The 16,117-nt window shown below is 41.6% G+C and overlaps 1 protein-coding gene across 8 annotated transcripts in view; it reads left to right on the forward strand.

Annotated features, from left to right (window-relative positions):
* The first annotated feature begins 1,992 nt into the window (after positions 1–1,992).
* The window catches only part of LOC136716834 (calpain-3), a 63,483-nt gene continuing 49,358 nt past the window's right edge, over positions 1,993–16,117 (forward strand). For 3 of the 8 annotated variants that reach the window (XM_066694232.1, XM_066694236.1, XM_066694237.1), the window contains exon 1: positions 8,741–9,017. In XM_066694232.1, coding sequence (XP_066550329.1) covers positions 8,766–9,017 — 252 coding nt within the window. In that variant the 5' untranslated portion in view covers positions 8,741–8,765. Of the gene's footprint in view, positions 2,638–8,740; positions 9,018–16,117 lie in introns of those variants that run through there. The other 5 variants (XM_066694231.1, XM_066694233.1, XM_066694235.1 and 2 more) reach the window with 3 other exon arrangements.

A 16,117-nucleotide genomic window follows, 5' to 3' on the forward strand; every position in this document is an offset into this window, starting at 1 on the left:
CTTTCTGAAAATCTAAATATATCATATGATTTGCTTTCATGTGATCTACAGCTGCAGTTGCATGTTCAAAAAACTAATAAATTAAATGATCTGCCTCGTCTAAACCCATGTTGACTGTCTCCAAGAATATTTTTATTAAGATGCTCCTCTATTTTCTGTCTAATGATTTTTTCCAAAAATGTAAAAGTAATGCATGTGAGACTGATTGGTCTGTAATTTCCTGTCTCAGCTTTGTCCCCTTTCTTGTGGATAGGTATGACATTAGCAGTTTTCCAATCAGTGGGCACATCTCCTGTTCTAAGTGTCATATGGACTATTTTAGTTATTGGTCTATAAATAATGTACCTAAGTACTGTTGGAAATATGGTCCATGTGATTTGTTTGTTTTTGATTCTGCTAATCCCTTTAGTATCTCCTCCTCATGTATCCTGATATCTATTAGTTTGACTGGACTGATTGTTAACCTGTGGCATGCTACAAGATTTTCCTTTTGTAAATTTGCCATTTGCTGCATCTTATTAGTTTTCGAAGATACTTAAATTTTTAGCTTTTACCCATTTCACTTCCTCCTTTATTGGCCTCTTGCTGTTATAGTACTACAAAAAGAAAGTTTTATTAGTTTTAGTTCCAAGAGCTATGTTTCTTTTTATTTCCCTCTTTGATTTCCTGATCCCTCTCTTAATATCTCTTTGCAGTTCAATATATTATTTGTGTTTTGTTTCATCTCTATCCCTTTTGTATGTGCTATACAACATTTTCTTTCTCTTGATATTTTTTGCATACTTCTATTAAACCATTTTGGCCAATGTTTTTTGGTCCTCAATTTGCTACGTTTTAGCATAAATTTCTCCTGAGCCTCAAGTAGTATATTCTTAAAATATAACCGTACATTATCGACTGAATCGGTATACAGTGTGCCCCAATCTATATCTAATAATTTTCTGTAAGCCATGTTTCTGTCACTCCTACAACATCATAGTCACATGCCAGCACTATAGCTTCTAGGTCTAATATCTTGTTCCTTATACTCCTGGAATTGACGTACAAACATTTCAGGACCTTCCTACTAGAAGTTTCCCTTGGTTTTCTTTCCTTATTAGAACATCTCCCATTGTCAGAGCTCCCTGCCCCCCTGGTCCTTAGTTTAAAAGATTCTCAATTACTCTGCACATACTGTTTAGATGTAGACTGTCCGGTATGTACAGGTCCCATCTATACCAGAAGACAGACCAATGTCCCATAAATCTAAAGCCCTCTTCCCTACACCAGGATTTCAACCACACATTGAACTTTCTAATCTCTGCCTGTCTCCCTGGCCTGGCATGTAGTACCAGAAGTATTTCAGAGAAAACTACTTTGGAGGTTCTACTCTTTAGTTTCTTTTCTAACTCTTTCAATTTGTCTTGCAGAACCTCTGCCCTTCCTGTCATTGGTTCCAATGTGGACCATGACCAGTGGATCCCCCCCGACTTTGGCCAGTAGTATAGGGAGATCTGCAACCTGAGCACCAGGCAGGCAAGATGCCATGCGCATCTCCTTTTCACTAGAACACACTGTGTGATCTACGCCTTTAAGAATTGAGTCTCCTACTATAACTGCTCTTGGTGGGGAGTGGGCACCATGGTGCTCAGGGATTTGTCAGTTTTTTAAGTGTTCATAGGGAATGTGGATGAGTGACATTGTTGTTAGTCTAGATAAACCGATTTGGGTCCTGATAATTTGAGCTTCATCCCCCATCATAGAGGAAAGAAAACTGTTTTCCCTCTACACTGCCTGCTTAGGATGCTCTGAATTCTGCTGCTGGGAATTCTGCACGCTGAAACTTTATCTGGAGAGGATTCTCTGAAAGCAGACACCTCCTTCTCTTCAAGAAGCTTATTTTTAGAACTGGCAAGACTAGGCACTGTTGGGTCACAAGTCAGAGTGAGTGTGTGTGTGTGTGTGAATGAGTTGGTGTGTCAAAAGGAACTGAGAATGAGCAGAATAAAAGGGGAAGAGGAGGGGAAGCATTGTGCAAAAGTTGTGTTCAGTTGAGCAGGAGGCTGCTGCTCTGTTAAGTAGAGGAGATTTCCAGTGCAGTACCTTGCCCCGTTTTGTAAAGCGGGGGGCTAGCGTGATTGGAATGTGTGTAGTCAGCTTAGGGTGGGTGGTGGTGAATGGGAAGAACGGGCTAAGGAACTTGGCAGAATAAGGCAATTTCCCCTTGCAGACCTGCTCATGATAGCTCAGTGAGTTCACTGCAGTGCTTCTGTTGTTTTGGTTGATTACTCTGTATTGGTTTTCTACCTGATCTTCAGGACTCTACAGAGAAGTGGAGAGGTGGGTGTGGAAGCTGGGGAACAGTGCCTGGGCAAGATGGCTACAGAAATGCCTGCTACTGTAGCGGACCAAACGGAGTCGTCTCCAGTGTCTCCGCAGACCATGGGGGTCAGCAGTGGTCCTGGTGGAATGTATTCCGCCATCCTGAACAGAAACCACACCATCCTCGATGAAAAGAGACTCAAGAGCTTCAGGGAGCTGCGAGACAAGTACGTCAGGAAGAAGGTGCTATTTGAGGATCCCACATTCAAAGCAGACGAATCATCTTTGTTCTACAGCAGATCGTACCCCATCAAGTTCGAGTGGAAGCGGCCACCTGTGAGTATACACCCCTTTTCCCACAGTACAAGACTCTGCAGAACAGAATGGGAAGGGAAAAAGACAGGGTTCCAGTCACATGTTCCAGTCATGGTTTTGATCGTTTCCAGACGTCTAAGAGCTATCAGTTTTATTTTAACAAAACAAAAAATCTATTTTCACTATATAAGAGAGTGCAATCAGAACCATTACCAATATAATCCTACCATTTGGCTCAACACAGCATTTGAAAAATGCAGCAGTTTAAAAGATAATGTGTGTTCATGCTGCAAATGTGGTAACTGTTCCACGTTAAACTGCAGCTCAATATCAGGTTGATTTAGGACAACTTTTTTTTTTATTAGTACATTTCTTTAAAAAACAGGGATTATTATTGAGACAGTAATTGCAGTTATTGAAATTCAAACGGACTTTGGAAAGTGACTAATTTGAAAGATAATTCAGTTTTCATCGAATGTCTAATGGTCTTGGGACAACCTTTAGTGCACAAGGCAATTATATTGTGTTGTCAAAACTAGGACCTTTCAATCGCTTTTAATGCATGTGTTAACTTCAATCAGCTTCTAATTAAGTAACTGAATTGACTTTGATTGAACATTTAAATCAAGACTTTCTGCTCATATATGTCTGTCCCTTTTCTGTATTTGTTTGAGCTTTTCAGTTCTAAGTGTGTATAGATATATTTATAAAATATTCTTCAGTTTCTATTTGAAAATGTATTTCTGTAATTTGGCATTTTCAACTCAGGGAGATGTGTATTTGCATGTGACATACATGGTACATGTGGTATATACATGTGGTATACATGTATATACCACATGTGGTATATGAAATATTTTTCTAGAGTACAGTTATCATCCATCCATCCATGCATCCATTTTTTAACCACTTTTCCTGGTGAGGGTTGAAAGACAGAAATACACCCAGGCGGGACACCAGGCCATTGCTGGAGCACAGTTATCAATATCAATATATATATATATAATAAGATAGAGGTACATTGTAAGCCCTTATTTAATATAGTCTAAGTTGTTGTTTTTACATTTCATTGCATAAAAGCTGTGAAATATGGTGCTTTAGCTCTTGTAGTGAAATATGTTGGAGCAAGAAATACAGATTCAAAACCAAGGCAGAAAAACAGTAGGTGATATCACTGGGGGAAGAGAGTTGATGTTTAAAATAGTTTGATCAAACAGCCTATCAGTTTGCACAGCAATGACATGAACATTCAGTTTGGAGTATTCATTCTCCTCCCAATGTAAGGCAGACCTTCACAGCTGGAGGACAAAAAGTTATTATTACCATTATAGTAGGGATGCTGACTCTAGGGGTTTTTCCCAGGGCAATTCTTCAAACTCTACGTATGGTTTATGATCAGAATGTTTATGTATTCCTAATTGCACTAACATGTTTTACAGATGCTTCACATCATTAGAGTACACATGGGATTAAAGAGAAGCATGCAGATGTGGTGCCCTTTTAAGGGTACCAGAGGGGTTTGTCAGTTTAAGGGGTTAATTTACGTTGTTTATTTGTTCTATGCATTCATTTCATTGAGACATTAAACTGCATACATTTCAATAAAAACTTGAAAAATGTAGGTGTTCTAAAACTTTTGACCGGCAGTGTGTACGAGTACTAGTAATGCAAGGCAAGTAGTATGATACATGTTGTATAAGTGCTATCTTACAGGAAAGGCTGTTAAATTACAAGTACTATCTGAAAAGATGTGATGTAGCGTGAGCGCGCCTAAAAACGTGAACTAGTGCGGGAGGGGCAGGTGAGGCACAGTCACAGCGTGCTCAGAGTCAGTCAGAGAGATTGCATCTTTTAAAAGAGAGGGCAGAAAAAAGGGATCAGTAGTTAGCTTTGAAATCAACACAACATACCATGTAAGCAGATAACTAACCAACCAAACGTTAAGCAGCAATGACAAAATGAATGACCTAGTTCTAGCTGACTAGTTCTAAATGCTGCTGCAGTGTGATAATTGATGCATTACATTTTTGCTCCACCACAAAAAAGTTGGAAACATGCCCATTTGCAAAAGCTACTGTTTGAAATAATATATCCTGAAATGGACACATTTTAAAATTGCAACATAGTTGGTCCGTTTATTGTGGTTTTCAAGTTAAATTGCTGATGGGCGTTTCATGGTTAATTGCAATGCGTAACGATTGTGTTTCCTATTATCAGTATGCTCTCTATATTATTGTGGCTCTGTTGTGCACTGTTCATGTACATCGTGTTGTAATCCTAACTTTATCAAACACGTCACGACTATAGCTCCATCAGTGACGTGACCACTCGATAAGATCATTAAAACAAAGTATTAAACAACACGGCGTAATGCATAAGACACTCCTTTGCATTGCTGTGGGTAAACAGCAGATTCTCTCTAGTGCAATAAATTAAGAGCATGTAAACCCGAGAGGGAGAGAGAGGGGCATTTCATCTATGACTGAGCACAGTGTCTCCAGTGAGGTCAGAACACGCATGTCAGGGGTGTGCTAAATGTCATGTAAATATGATGGTATAAGTGTATTTTGCTGAGGAGTTTATGAAGAGAATGTCACTGAAACTTTAACAACCATTTTGTATATTCCAAGTAGTGGAGCTATACAATTTCATAACTTTGTGAGCAATGAACTATTCTATATAAAGCAATAATCCAGCTCAATCAGATTAAGTAATAATCAGTTTTTTTGAAAATGTTGGTGATGTGATCACTTTGATAGATAGCGAATGATTAGTAGTTAACTACAGTAGTTTGCCAGTTGTCAGCTAATGATTTTTGATAGTATTGTATTTTTTTAAATACATTTTGTGTTTTAATGTGTAATATAGTATTTTCAGTACTTAGTATTTATGGCGTGGGTGTTTTTTACCTAAACTCTTTATAAGTTATTGCTGTTATTTCAATGTGCACAGTGTACTATTTAAATGTGTATGTATTACTAAATCTATTTCAGTGTATGTTAAAATGCAATACATGTTCTGTGATGTGCACTATTCAAATGTTTGTCTCTCTCTTAGTTTTACCTAAACATTTTCTCTCCGCCATAAAGATGGGCACCACTAAAATGTTTTGGGGCGAGGTGGGGGCCCCCACAATCAAATCTCACCTATGGCCCCCAAAAGGCTAGGGCCGGCTCTGCCCGCAATGAGGAGGAGGGAGAGGGGGCATGGGGGCAACCGCTGAGCAGGTCTCCCTCTGCTCTGTGTGGTTAGGGCTGGAGGGTGGAAGGGCTCAGTGAGAGTCAAAACTCACTTGGGGAGAAGGAGAGCCTGGAGACACGCTGGAGACGCGCTGTAGACGACGACACCTGGATGGGTTCTTGAGTGCCCTGCACACGTGGTCCGGCCCCAAGCAATTTAAATGAAATTATCAGAGATGATCAATGAATAATTAATTAAAAAACAGAGCTAGTAGCTGAGGCTCAGTTTTAAAACTATTTTAATAATACAATAATATATGTATGTGGGTCAGAAGGCACAGTATATAATAAATACATATGTAACTCCAGAGAGAGAAAAGGATCTTCTTTTACAGATCAAGGTGATCCAAGGGTGAAAACGGCAAAAATGAAGTTCCTGTATGCGAATTATGTTATAAACAAACAGGAAACAGGAATGGGACTGTTACAGTGCCTCACACAGGGGCCTATATGCAGCTTTGTTAGAAAAATTATTTATGCATGGTGACTGGTGTAACACCTCTGCCTTTGGGCAGTGCTTCCGACTTGAAAGATAACTTAAATATAACATAACATCTTATGCAACGTGAAAGCTCTGTTACAGCTGCGTACATCAATGCAGAAAACACACTATTCAACACTACAGTGCCTTTGTAACAGGTCTGTTTGTATTGCATTTTGCAGCCTGGCAGTGTCTTTATTCCATGTGCCAGTGGGCACAGCTCTGGCTGAAGGGTGAGGGGCATCTTCTAAGTCCTGTATAGATGCTGAATTGTAATGCCAACACCAGTCTAATAAACACTATATCTAAACACCATATAAACACCAATCAACCAGTCGCCAGATCTACACCTAATACAAAATGATTTGCATACATGATAAAACAGGTGACTGATCAAGGCATTGATCCAAAGCAAGGCAACATGATCAAGATTGAATTCCAAAGGAAAGTCGAAACTTGCTGAGCCGACAAGAGAACAAGCAGAAGAGAGCTATATCAGGTATGATTCTTGAATTGTTTGTATTTTGTGACATCTGCTAATAAAATAAATAATAATAAATGAATATATGATGTGTAGAAAATCATGTGTTTCAGCAGTCAACATGATTATAATTCTTTCACAATGACTGATCTTGTTACACAGCCCAGATTTTCGGCTATATTATGTTCAATATAGCCTACAGCATAAACTATAAGTATTTATAACGTATACATTTTGTAAAATCTTCAAAATGTATACGTTATAAATACTTATAGTTTAGGTATTTAAAATATTTTGTAACATAATAACAGTCATGCGAGAGAAATACACTTACGCACTTTACTGATCTTATGATGACAGAATACTAATGGATATGCCACCTAGTGTTTTTTTTTTAAATTGCAGATCTAGGATCTCAGTTACTCCCCAATTTCACTTGCTTTAGTTGGTTCATTGAATCGTTAAGTTCTCAGCACACAAGCACACAAAGTAAGTTTAAACAGAGCAGTTTCATGAAATCCGGCTTTGTATCGCTAGTGTGTAATCTCCTAATGCACGGCTAGACCAAAAGGACCAAGCTGTCTAATTATACATAGTAAAGTAAATACAAATAGTCAATTTAGTCCCCAAAAACACCCCAAACATACACAAGGAATAATGCACTTACCTGTGACAGTTACCTGGATTTTCATGTCACTGATGGAGCTAGCAAACTGTGAATTTAGGATTACAACATGGAACAGTGCACATCAGACCCACAAAAATAGAGAGCATAATGATAATGGGGGGGAGACAACTTTACGCATTGCCATTAACCTGAAATTCACCATTGTTAACCATGAAATGTCCTTCAGCAACTTACTTTACATTAAAACCCACAATAAACTGACCACGTATCTTGCACTTTTAAAATGTGGTCATTTAAAGATATATTCGATTATCTTGGTAGGTTTACATGTGGGAAATGGGCATGTTCTTCCTTCCTTTCTTACTCGTGTATTTGGGATTGACCCGGCCGTTTTTTAGCCATTTACATGATTCTCCCAAGTTTTCAAACACCCTGTTACAGCTAATTTACCATTCAAAGACATTTTGGTCTTTTGACCAAAAATCTCTGTAACCAGCTGTGTAGCTTGTAGTCTTCCAAATTTGATTTATGAGTTCTGTGTTTCCTTGCAGTAAAGGTGCAAATAGAGCAGTACTGTAGTTTTTGCAGGACTGATGAAAACAGGACTCAAAGCTTCCCAAAACTGAATTTTCTAAAGAATTGTTTCTACTTCATTTACAAAACAGGCAAAACCTTAGTAGTTGGAACATTTTTGTATGAATTTCTTTTTAGATGTGTTTTTGTGGTATTTTTGTTTGCTCTGCATCTTTGTCATAATCTCCCCCTCTTGCCAGCATGATTAAATGTTTGTGCAGTGTGTGTGTCACTCTGTGCTGTGAGCCAAAGCTACAGTTCCCCAGAACAAAAGCTGGAGTGAACTCATAGCCCCATGGCCCCAAAAAAAACATGGTTTGTCTCCATAGGATTAGCTCTTATAGATGTGCTGAGACTGCTCAACAGCGAGCTCCATTGAGGACAGGTTTAAAGGCAGTGAATGCCTTCTGCTGAGGTAGGGTAAGCCTCACGCAGTTCTTTACAGCATCGAACCTGCTGTTCAGTTGCTATTGTGTCTCCCAACAATGATGCTGGTGAACAGTATAGCAGGCCCCTGCTGACTGGGGAATGGAGGTCCTACAGTCATTGTCGCTGAGCCAATGAGAATGTACCAAATGGAAGATTTTTTTTTTGCTGGGCAGTGGCCCATTATGGTAGGAAGATGACATCATTGAAATGTGGCCAATCAGAGATTAGCTCTTTGGATTTATGCCAGGGTTTTAAGGCTTGTTAATGTATAGTGGAGGTGGCAAAAGCCAGTTTTGAAAAAAATAAAAAGGTGAGACAATGCCCTACACGCCGTCTGGCTATTTCTGCGACCGCCTGATCCGGGAGAGGGAAAGGAGGGATGGGGAAGGCTCCCTCAGCAAGCCCCTGCCCTTTGTGGCCCAGGACTTCACCTCCCTCAAGCAGGAATGTCTGAAGAAGAAAGCCTTGTTTGAGGATGACTACTTCCAGGCCTCAGTGGAGTCCCTGGGCTACAAGGAACTGGGGCACAAGTCAAACAAGGTCAAGAACATCATCTGGAAGAGGCCCAAGGTAAGACCTGGTGGCTCTGGAGTGGAGCAAGCAGTAGGGCTTACCTTCCACAACATTGTTTTACATTGAGTGTGCAGCCTGCATGGGTACACAAAACCTTAGTTATGGAGGTCAGGTGCCAAGGAAATTAGTTGGGAGCTTGTTATTAAAGAGAGAGAACTATATCTGGTTCAGTATCGTCAGTAGAAAGTACAGCTACAGGGCGCAAAGAGTGTAGCAGAATGTAAATGGCTGAAATATGTCTGAAGACAATGTGGAAGGTATTGAATATGAATAGCCAAAGGAACACAGTGCTGGGACATTATTGGGAGTAGATTGGAACTGAAAGAGGGAGAAAAAAGCTTAGCTACAGTTTGAATGTGTGGGAATGTGTGTGGATCAGCTGGGGGAGAGCTGTGCCAGGGCTAGGATATCTGGTTGTGTTTTGCTTGTGTTAGAGATAGTAAGACCTATGAGAAATCTTCTTCTTGGTGCTGTTTTGGATGTTTGGTCAGTATGATCCAATAATGTAGGCAACCAGTGCATATGCTACATGAGACAGATGGCTGGCTTTGCATTAATAATATGGGTACAATACAAGGTTTAGTATTTGCTCTGAGAGATAACTGTGTGTAATAATGCATTTTCAAAATAATTATTATAGTAGTAGATTCAGAAAAAGTTTATATTGTTTAATTTTCTAAAACCTCAAATTCTACATATATGTTACACTAGGAAATTGGTCCAGTGGGGTATTTGGGGAAATCAAATTAAGAAATGGTAAATTACATTGAGGAAAGATTCTCAGTAACAAATTATCCAATATCTGCTATGACTTGGTCTTTAAAGTGTAGTTTTATATAATATGTTTCAATGTGTTTTTATTTTCTTTATTTAATATATACTTTATCACTCCACAGACACAAAACTGTCTAAAATAAATCTCCTCTTGTAGAATTGAGATACACATATCATATTTTATATATACACTCACCTAAAGGATTATTAGGAACACCTGTTCAATTTCTCATTAATGCAATTATCTAACCAACCAATCACATGGCAGTTGCTTCAATGCATTTAGGGGTGTGGTCCTGGTCAAGACAATCTCCTGAACTCCAAACTGAATGTCTGAATGGGAAAGAAAGGTGATTTAAGCAATTTTGAGCGTGGCATGGTTGTTGGTGCCAGACGGGCCGATCTGAGTATTTCACAATCTGCTCAGTTACTGGGATTTTCACGCACAACCATTTCTAGGGTTTACAAAGAATGGTGTGAAAAGGGAAAAACATCCAGTATGCGGCAGTCCTGTGGGCGAAAATGCCTTGTTGATGCTAGAGGTCAGAGGAGAATGGGCCGACTGATTCAAGCTGATAGAAGAGCAACTTTGACTGAAATAAGCACTCGTTACAACCGAGGTATGCAGCAAAGCATTTGTGAAGCCACAACACGTACAACCTTGAGGCAGATGGGCTACAACAGCAGAAGACCCCACCGGGTACCACTCATCTCCACTACAAATAGGAATAAAAGAGGCTACAATTTGCACAAGCTCACCAAAATTGGACAGTTGAAGACTGGAAAAATGTTGCCTGGTCTGATGAGTCTCGATTTCTGTTGAGACATTCAGATGGTAGAGTCAGAATTTGGCGTAAACAGAATGAGAACATGGATCCATCATGCCTTGTTACCACTGTGCAGGCTGCTGGTGGTGGTGTAATGGTGTGGGGGATGTTTTCTTGGCACACTTTAGGCCCACTTTAGACCTGGTCTCCCTCTTGGTCGGAGAACCTTGGCAGCTTCCCCTGCGGGCGGACTTGCTGTCTCAGGTGCAGGGCACACTGTGACATCCCAACCTGGGCCTCCTCCAGCTCTGGGCCTGGCCCCTGAGCGAGATCGCCCGATGGCTTGGGGTCTGTCAGATGCGGTAGTAGCTACTATTCAGTCGGCGAGAGCTCCCTCTACGAGGTCGCAATACTCCTACCGCTGGCGGACCTTTCAAACTTGATGTCAGGAGAAGTCTCGTGACCCAGTTTATTGCCATATAGGTGTCATTTTGCAATTCCTGCAGGAGCTGTTGGACCAGGGCAAGTCCCCATCCATGCTCAAGGTTTATTTAGCCGCCATCTCCTCATGTCATGTCAGGATTGATGGTGAGCCTCCGGGCCCTCATTTTTTAGAGGCGCAGTTTCTGAAAGGTGCACGCAGGCTGAGGCCTACCCGCGCTCCTTCTTTGCCTGCATGGCGCATTGATGTAGTGCTGGATGTGCTTTCCAAGGCCCCATTTGAGCCCTTGCAGTCAGATGACTTAAGGTTAGCGTCACTGAAGACAGCATTTTTGCTGGCAATCACGTCAGCAAAACGTGTGAGCGAGTTACACGCCCTGTCTGTTCACCCTGCGTGTGTCCGTTTTGTGGGAGATAGTTCCAGGTTTACGCTTCGGCCTAATCCTGCGTTCCTCCCAAAAGTGCTGTTTCCTTTCCATATCAACAGGCCTATTGAGTTGATGGCTTTCCATCCTCCTCCCTTCTCTTCGGAGGAGGAGAGTAGGCTACACCTGTTGTGCCTGCTGCAGGCTCTCAGGTGCTATTGGGAGCGCACCAAGGATATTCGACGCTCGGACCAATTGTTTGTGTCCTAAGAGCACGGACGCGGGGCCAGGCGCTTTCAAAGCAGCGCCTCTCGCACTGGATTGTGGACACCATTACCACGGCTTATGAGTCAACTGGAGCCCCGGTGCCTGAACGCCTGGTGGCCCACTCGACTCAAGGTGTAGCCACGTTGTGGGCCCTTTTTCAAGGCGCCCCACTGGCAGACATCTGTGCGTCTGCGAGTTGGGTCTTGACGCACACCTTTGTTCGATTCTACAAGCTGGACATGACGGGCCCAGTTCCTTCTATTGGGAATACGGTGTTGGCTTCAGTTGAGTCGCAGTAGCCTGTCAGGCAGTGGCTCCTGGCTTTTCTATCCCTGTCTGCTCCTGTTGAGCATGCTTGGGAAAAGCAATGCAGAACCGTTATCCCTTCCTACCGGACTGTAACTTGTATACAGTTCATTCTGTAGGTGGGAGTGCATGTGTTTTTTACACCTGTACCCTGCCATTGTAGCTATACTAGCTGTGCTGAGGGCCGCTGCTGCTGTATTCAGCGGTAGGCTTTGAGTTTGCTCTTGTGCCCTGCTGTGTATATAGTTCATTTATTGACATCAGTAGAGCATCTGTTGCCGCTAGCTGTGGCAGTGGGTAACCTGCTCCTGTGTCCTGTGTGTAGTGCATGAACTGGCTCCTGCGCCCCGTAGTGTATATAGTTCTTTAAAATAGACAGTTGAGCTTGTCCGCTCCTTATTAATTTGAGCGTGGACAACTGCTCCTGTTGTTAGCGAGGGCACTCGTGCTTCGCTATGTATATAGTTCCTTTGCCAGCAGTCTGTGCCAGCACTGCTGCGGTGTCCAGCGGAAGGCACTTGAGTTGGTTCTTGTTGGTCCGCTGTGTATATAGTTCCATTATTCATAATTGAACTATCCAGCAGTGGCTATCTAGTCTGGTTAGCCCGCTGTATGTTGAGCACGGGCTGCGATACTGTGCCCTGAGCTTATATGGTGTGGTCTGGGTATTGGCCCTGCTCCTAGCCCTGGTAGTAGAGCAGGAGGCCGCTATTACTAGGTCTTGTTGCCCGTGGATTCTGTTGCAGGAGGAGCCAGATGGGGCCAATTAGGTGTGAATTGGGGGTAGGTAGACAAAAGCTACTTAAAGCAGCTGTGCTGTTTCTCGCTGACAAAAGTTAGGCAGTTGACTAGCAGCAGGAACCAAGAGACGTGTAAAAAAATTAAAAACTAAAATAAAAATAAAACAAGTAACATTTAGAAGCATGTGGCCACTACAGTGTCAGGTTTGCAGAATGATTGCCTTCCTGGATGAACTCATCCAAGAAGGCTTAATTTGTGAACGTTGTCGGCAGGTTGAAATCCTGGAGATCAAGGTTTGTGATCTTGAGGCTCAGCTTGTCAATCTGCGCTGTATTAGGGATATAGAAGAATTGGTCAATCAGCCCATGAGAGAGATGGTGTGCACTCCAAAACCTAGGAGAGTTGAGACCTTAGAGCAGGACAGCGTAGAGAACTGCTGGGTTACAGTAGGTCGTAACTGCAGAAAAGGGCATGCACAACCCCTAGAGACACCCCAAGAGCTTGAATTGCCCAACAGGTTCCAACTGCTGGACACCAAGTTGGACAGTGACAGCTCAGAGGGTGATGGGGGGGCAGTTGAGCACCAGAGCACCATGGTACCCACTCCCCCCAGAAGAAGGAGGTAGTTAGAGTAGGAGACTCAATTCTTAGAGGTGTAGATCACACAGTGTGTTCTAGTGACAAGGAGACCCGCATTGCCTGCCTGGTGCTCAGGTTGCAGATCTCCCTAAACTAGTAGACGGGCTACTGGCCAAAGCCGGGGGGAATCCACTGGTCATGGTCCACATTGGAACCTATGACATAGGAAAAGGTAGGACAGAGGTTCTGCAAGACAAATTTAAAGAGCAGAACCTCCACGGTAGTTTTCTCTGAAATACTTCCGGTACCACGTGTCAGGCCAGGGAGACAGGCAGAGATTAGAAAGTTTAACACGTGGTTGAAAGCTTGGTGTAGGGAAGAGGGGTTTAGGTTTATGGAGCATTGGTCTTTCTTCTGGGATAGATGGGACCTGTACAAACTGGACGGTCTACATCTAAACAGAAGGGGAGCTAATGCATTGGGAGAGCGTATGTGCAGTGAAATTGAGAATCATTTAAACTAGGAACCAGGGGGGCAGGGAGCTCTGACAATGGGAGATGTTCCTCTACGGAAAGAAAACCAAGGGAAACTGCTGGTAGGAAAGTCCTGAAATGTTTGTACCTCAATGCCAGGAGTATAAGGAACAAGATGTTAGACTTGGAAGCCACAGTGCTAGCATGTGACTATGATGTTATAGGAGTGACAGAAACATGGCTTACAGAAAATGATGGGGATGAATACAAGTTGGAAGGATACACACAGTTTAGGAGAGACAGGCAAAATTGAAGAGGGTGTGGGGTAGCATTATATGTGAAAAATGACATTGAGGCAGAAGAACTCATATTAGATCTCAGTAATGAAACAGAATCTTTGTGGGTGAAACTTTTGAACAAGAGATCTGGAGGATTAGCGGTAGGAGTGTGTTACAGGCCACCAAACTCAGATATTCAGAAAGATGCTGCATTGTACAGTGTAATCAGCACTGCATGTAGCAAGGATGTGGCTGTTATAATGGGGGATTTTAATTTCCCAAACTTAGAATGGGAAAGCTCAGTGGGGACTACAGAAGCAGAAATCGAAATGGTTGAGATGGTAAATGACTGCTTTCTAACTCAATTTGTCAGGGAACCAACCAGAGAGAGTGCATGCATTGACTTGATCTTTTCAAATGACCAAGATAGAGTCAGGGGGACAGTAGTTAGAGAACCAATGGCAAATTGTGATCACAATATGGTTAGCTTTGAGGCATGCTTTCAAGAAACAAGGTCCAAGTCTAAAACAATGGTCTACAATTTTAGAAAAGCAAACCTTGAAGGTATGAGATGGCACTTAGAAGAGGTAGACTGGAGCCCATTGAATACAGAGTCAGTTGAAAATGGATGTGTATATTTAAAAAATATAATCTACTTGAGGCTCAGGAGCAATTTGTACCAAAACTTAGCAAATTGAGGACCAAAAAACACTGGCCAAATTGGTTTAATAGAGGTATGCAAAAAAATATGAAGAGTAAGAAAATGTTGTATAGCGCATACAAAAGGGATGGTGACGAATACATAGAATATGTTGAGCTGCAAAGAGATCTTAAGAACGGGATAAGGAAAGCAAAGAGGGAAATAGAAAGAAACATAGCTCTTGGGGCTAAAACCAATGCAAAGAGCTTTTTTCAATATTACAACAGCAAGAGGATAATAAAGGAGGAAGTGAAACAGATAAAGGGCAAAAATGGAGGTCTATTGGAAAACTAACAAGATGTGGCAAATGTTCTAAATGAATATTTCACAGAGGTTTTTACAAAAGAAAAAACAGATGACATGCAACAGGTTGATAATCAACCCTAAGAGAGATCAGGATAAATGAGGAGGAGGTAATAAAGGGACTAGCAGAATTAAAAACAAACAAATCACCTGGGCCAGATGGGATATTTCCAACAGTACTTAAAGAAATTTGGGAAATTATTTATAGGCCGCTAACTCAATTATTCTTAATGACACTTAGAACAGGGGATGTGCCAACTGACTGGAAGAGAGCAAATGTCATAACAATCCTCAAGAAAGGGGACAGAACTGAGCCAGAAAATTACAGACCAATCAGTCTCACCTGCATCCCTTGTAAAATGTTGGAAAAAATGATTCGACAGAATATAGAGGAGCATCTTAATGAAGACCTTATTCTTGGAGATAGTCGATGTGTTTAGACAAGGCAGATCATGTCTTACTAATTTATTAGAATTTTTTGAACATGCAACTGCAGCTGTAGATCAGGTGAAAGCATATGATATGATATACTTAGATTTCCAAAAAGCTTTTGATAAGGTTCCACACCAAAGACTGATCCTCAAATTGGAAGCTGTAGGGATTCAGGGTAATGTAAGTAGATGGATTATGAACTGGTTGATGTATAGGAAACAGAGGGTGTGTTGATTAGAGGAGTTGGTTCTAACTGGAGTGAGGTTGTTAGTGGAGTTCCACAGGGATCAGTACTAGGGCCTTTGCTTTTTCTAATCTATATTAATGATCTGGACTCTGGGATAGTTAGCAAACTTGTCAAATTTGCAGATGAAACTAAAATAGGTGGCTCAGCAGATATAATCTTGGCAGCACAGGCTATTCAGAGTATTCAGAGTTGCTTCTAACTGGAGTGAGGTTGTTAGTGGAGTTCCACAGGGATCAGTACTAGGGCCTTTGCTTTTTCTAATCTATATTAATGATCTGGACTCTGGGATAGTTAGCAAACTTGTCAAATTTGCAGATGAAACTAAAATAGGTGGCTCAGCAGATATAATCTTGGCAGCACAGGCTATTCAGAGGGATAATATTCAGTTGTGGGCCGACACCTGGCAAATGAAATTCAATGTGGA

Source organism: Amia ocellicauda, chromosome 21 (genome assembly GCF_036373705.1).
Source record: "Amia ocellicauda isolate fAmiCal2 chromosome 21, fAmiCal2.hap1, whole genome shotgun sequence".
Taxonomy (NCBI): Eukaryota; Metazoa; Chordata; class Actinopteri; order Amiiformes; family Amiidae; genus Amia; species Amia ocellicauda.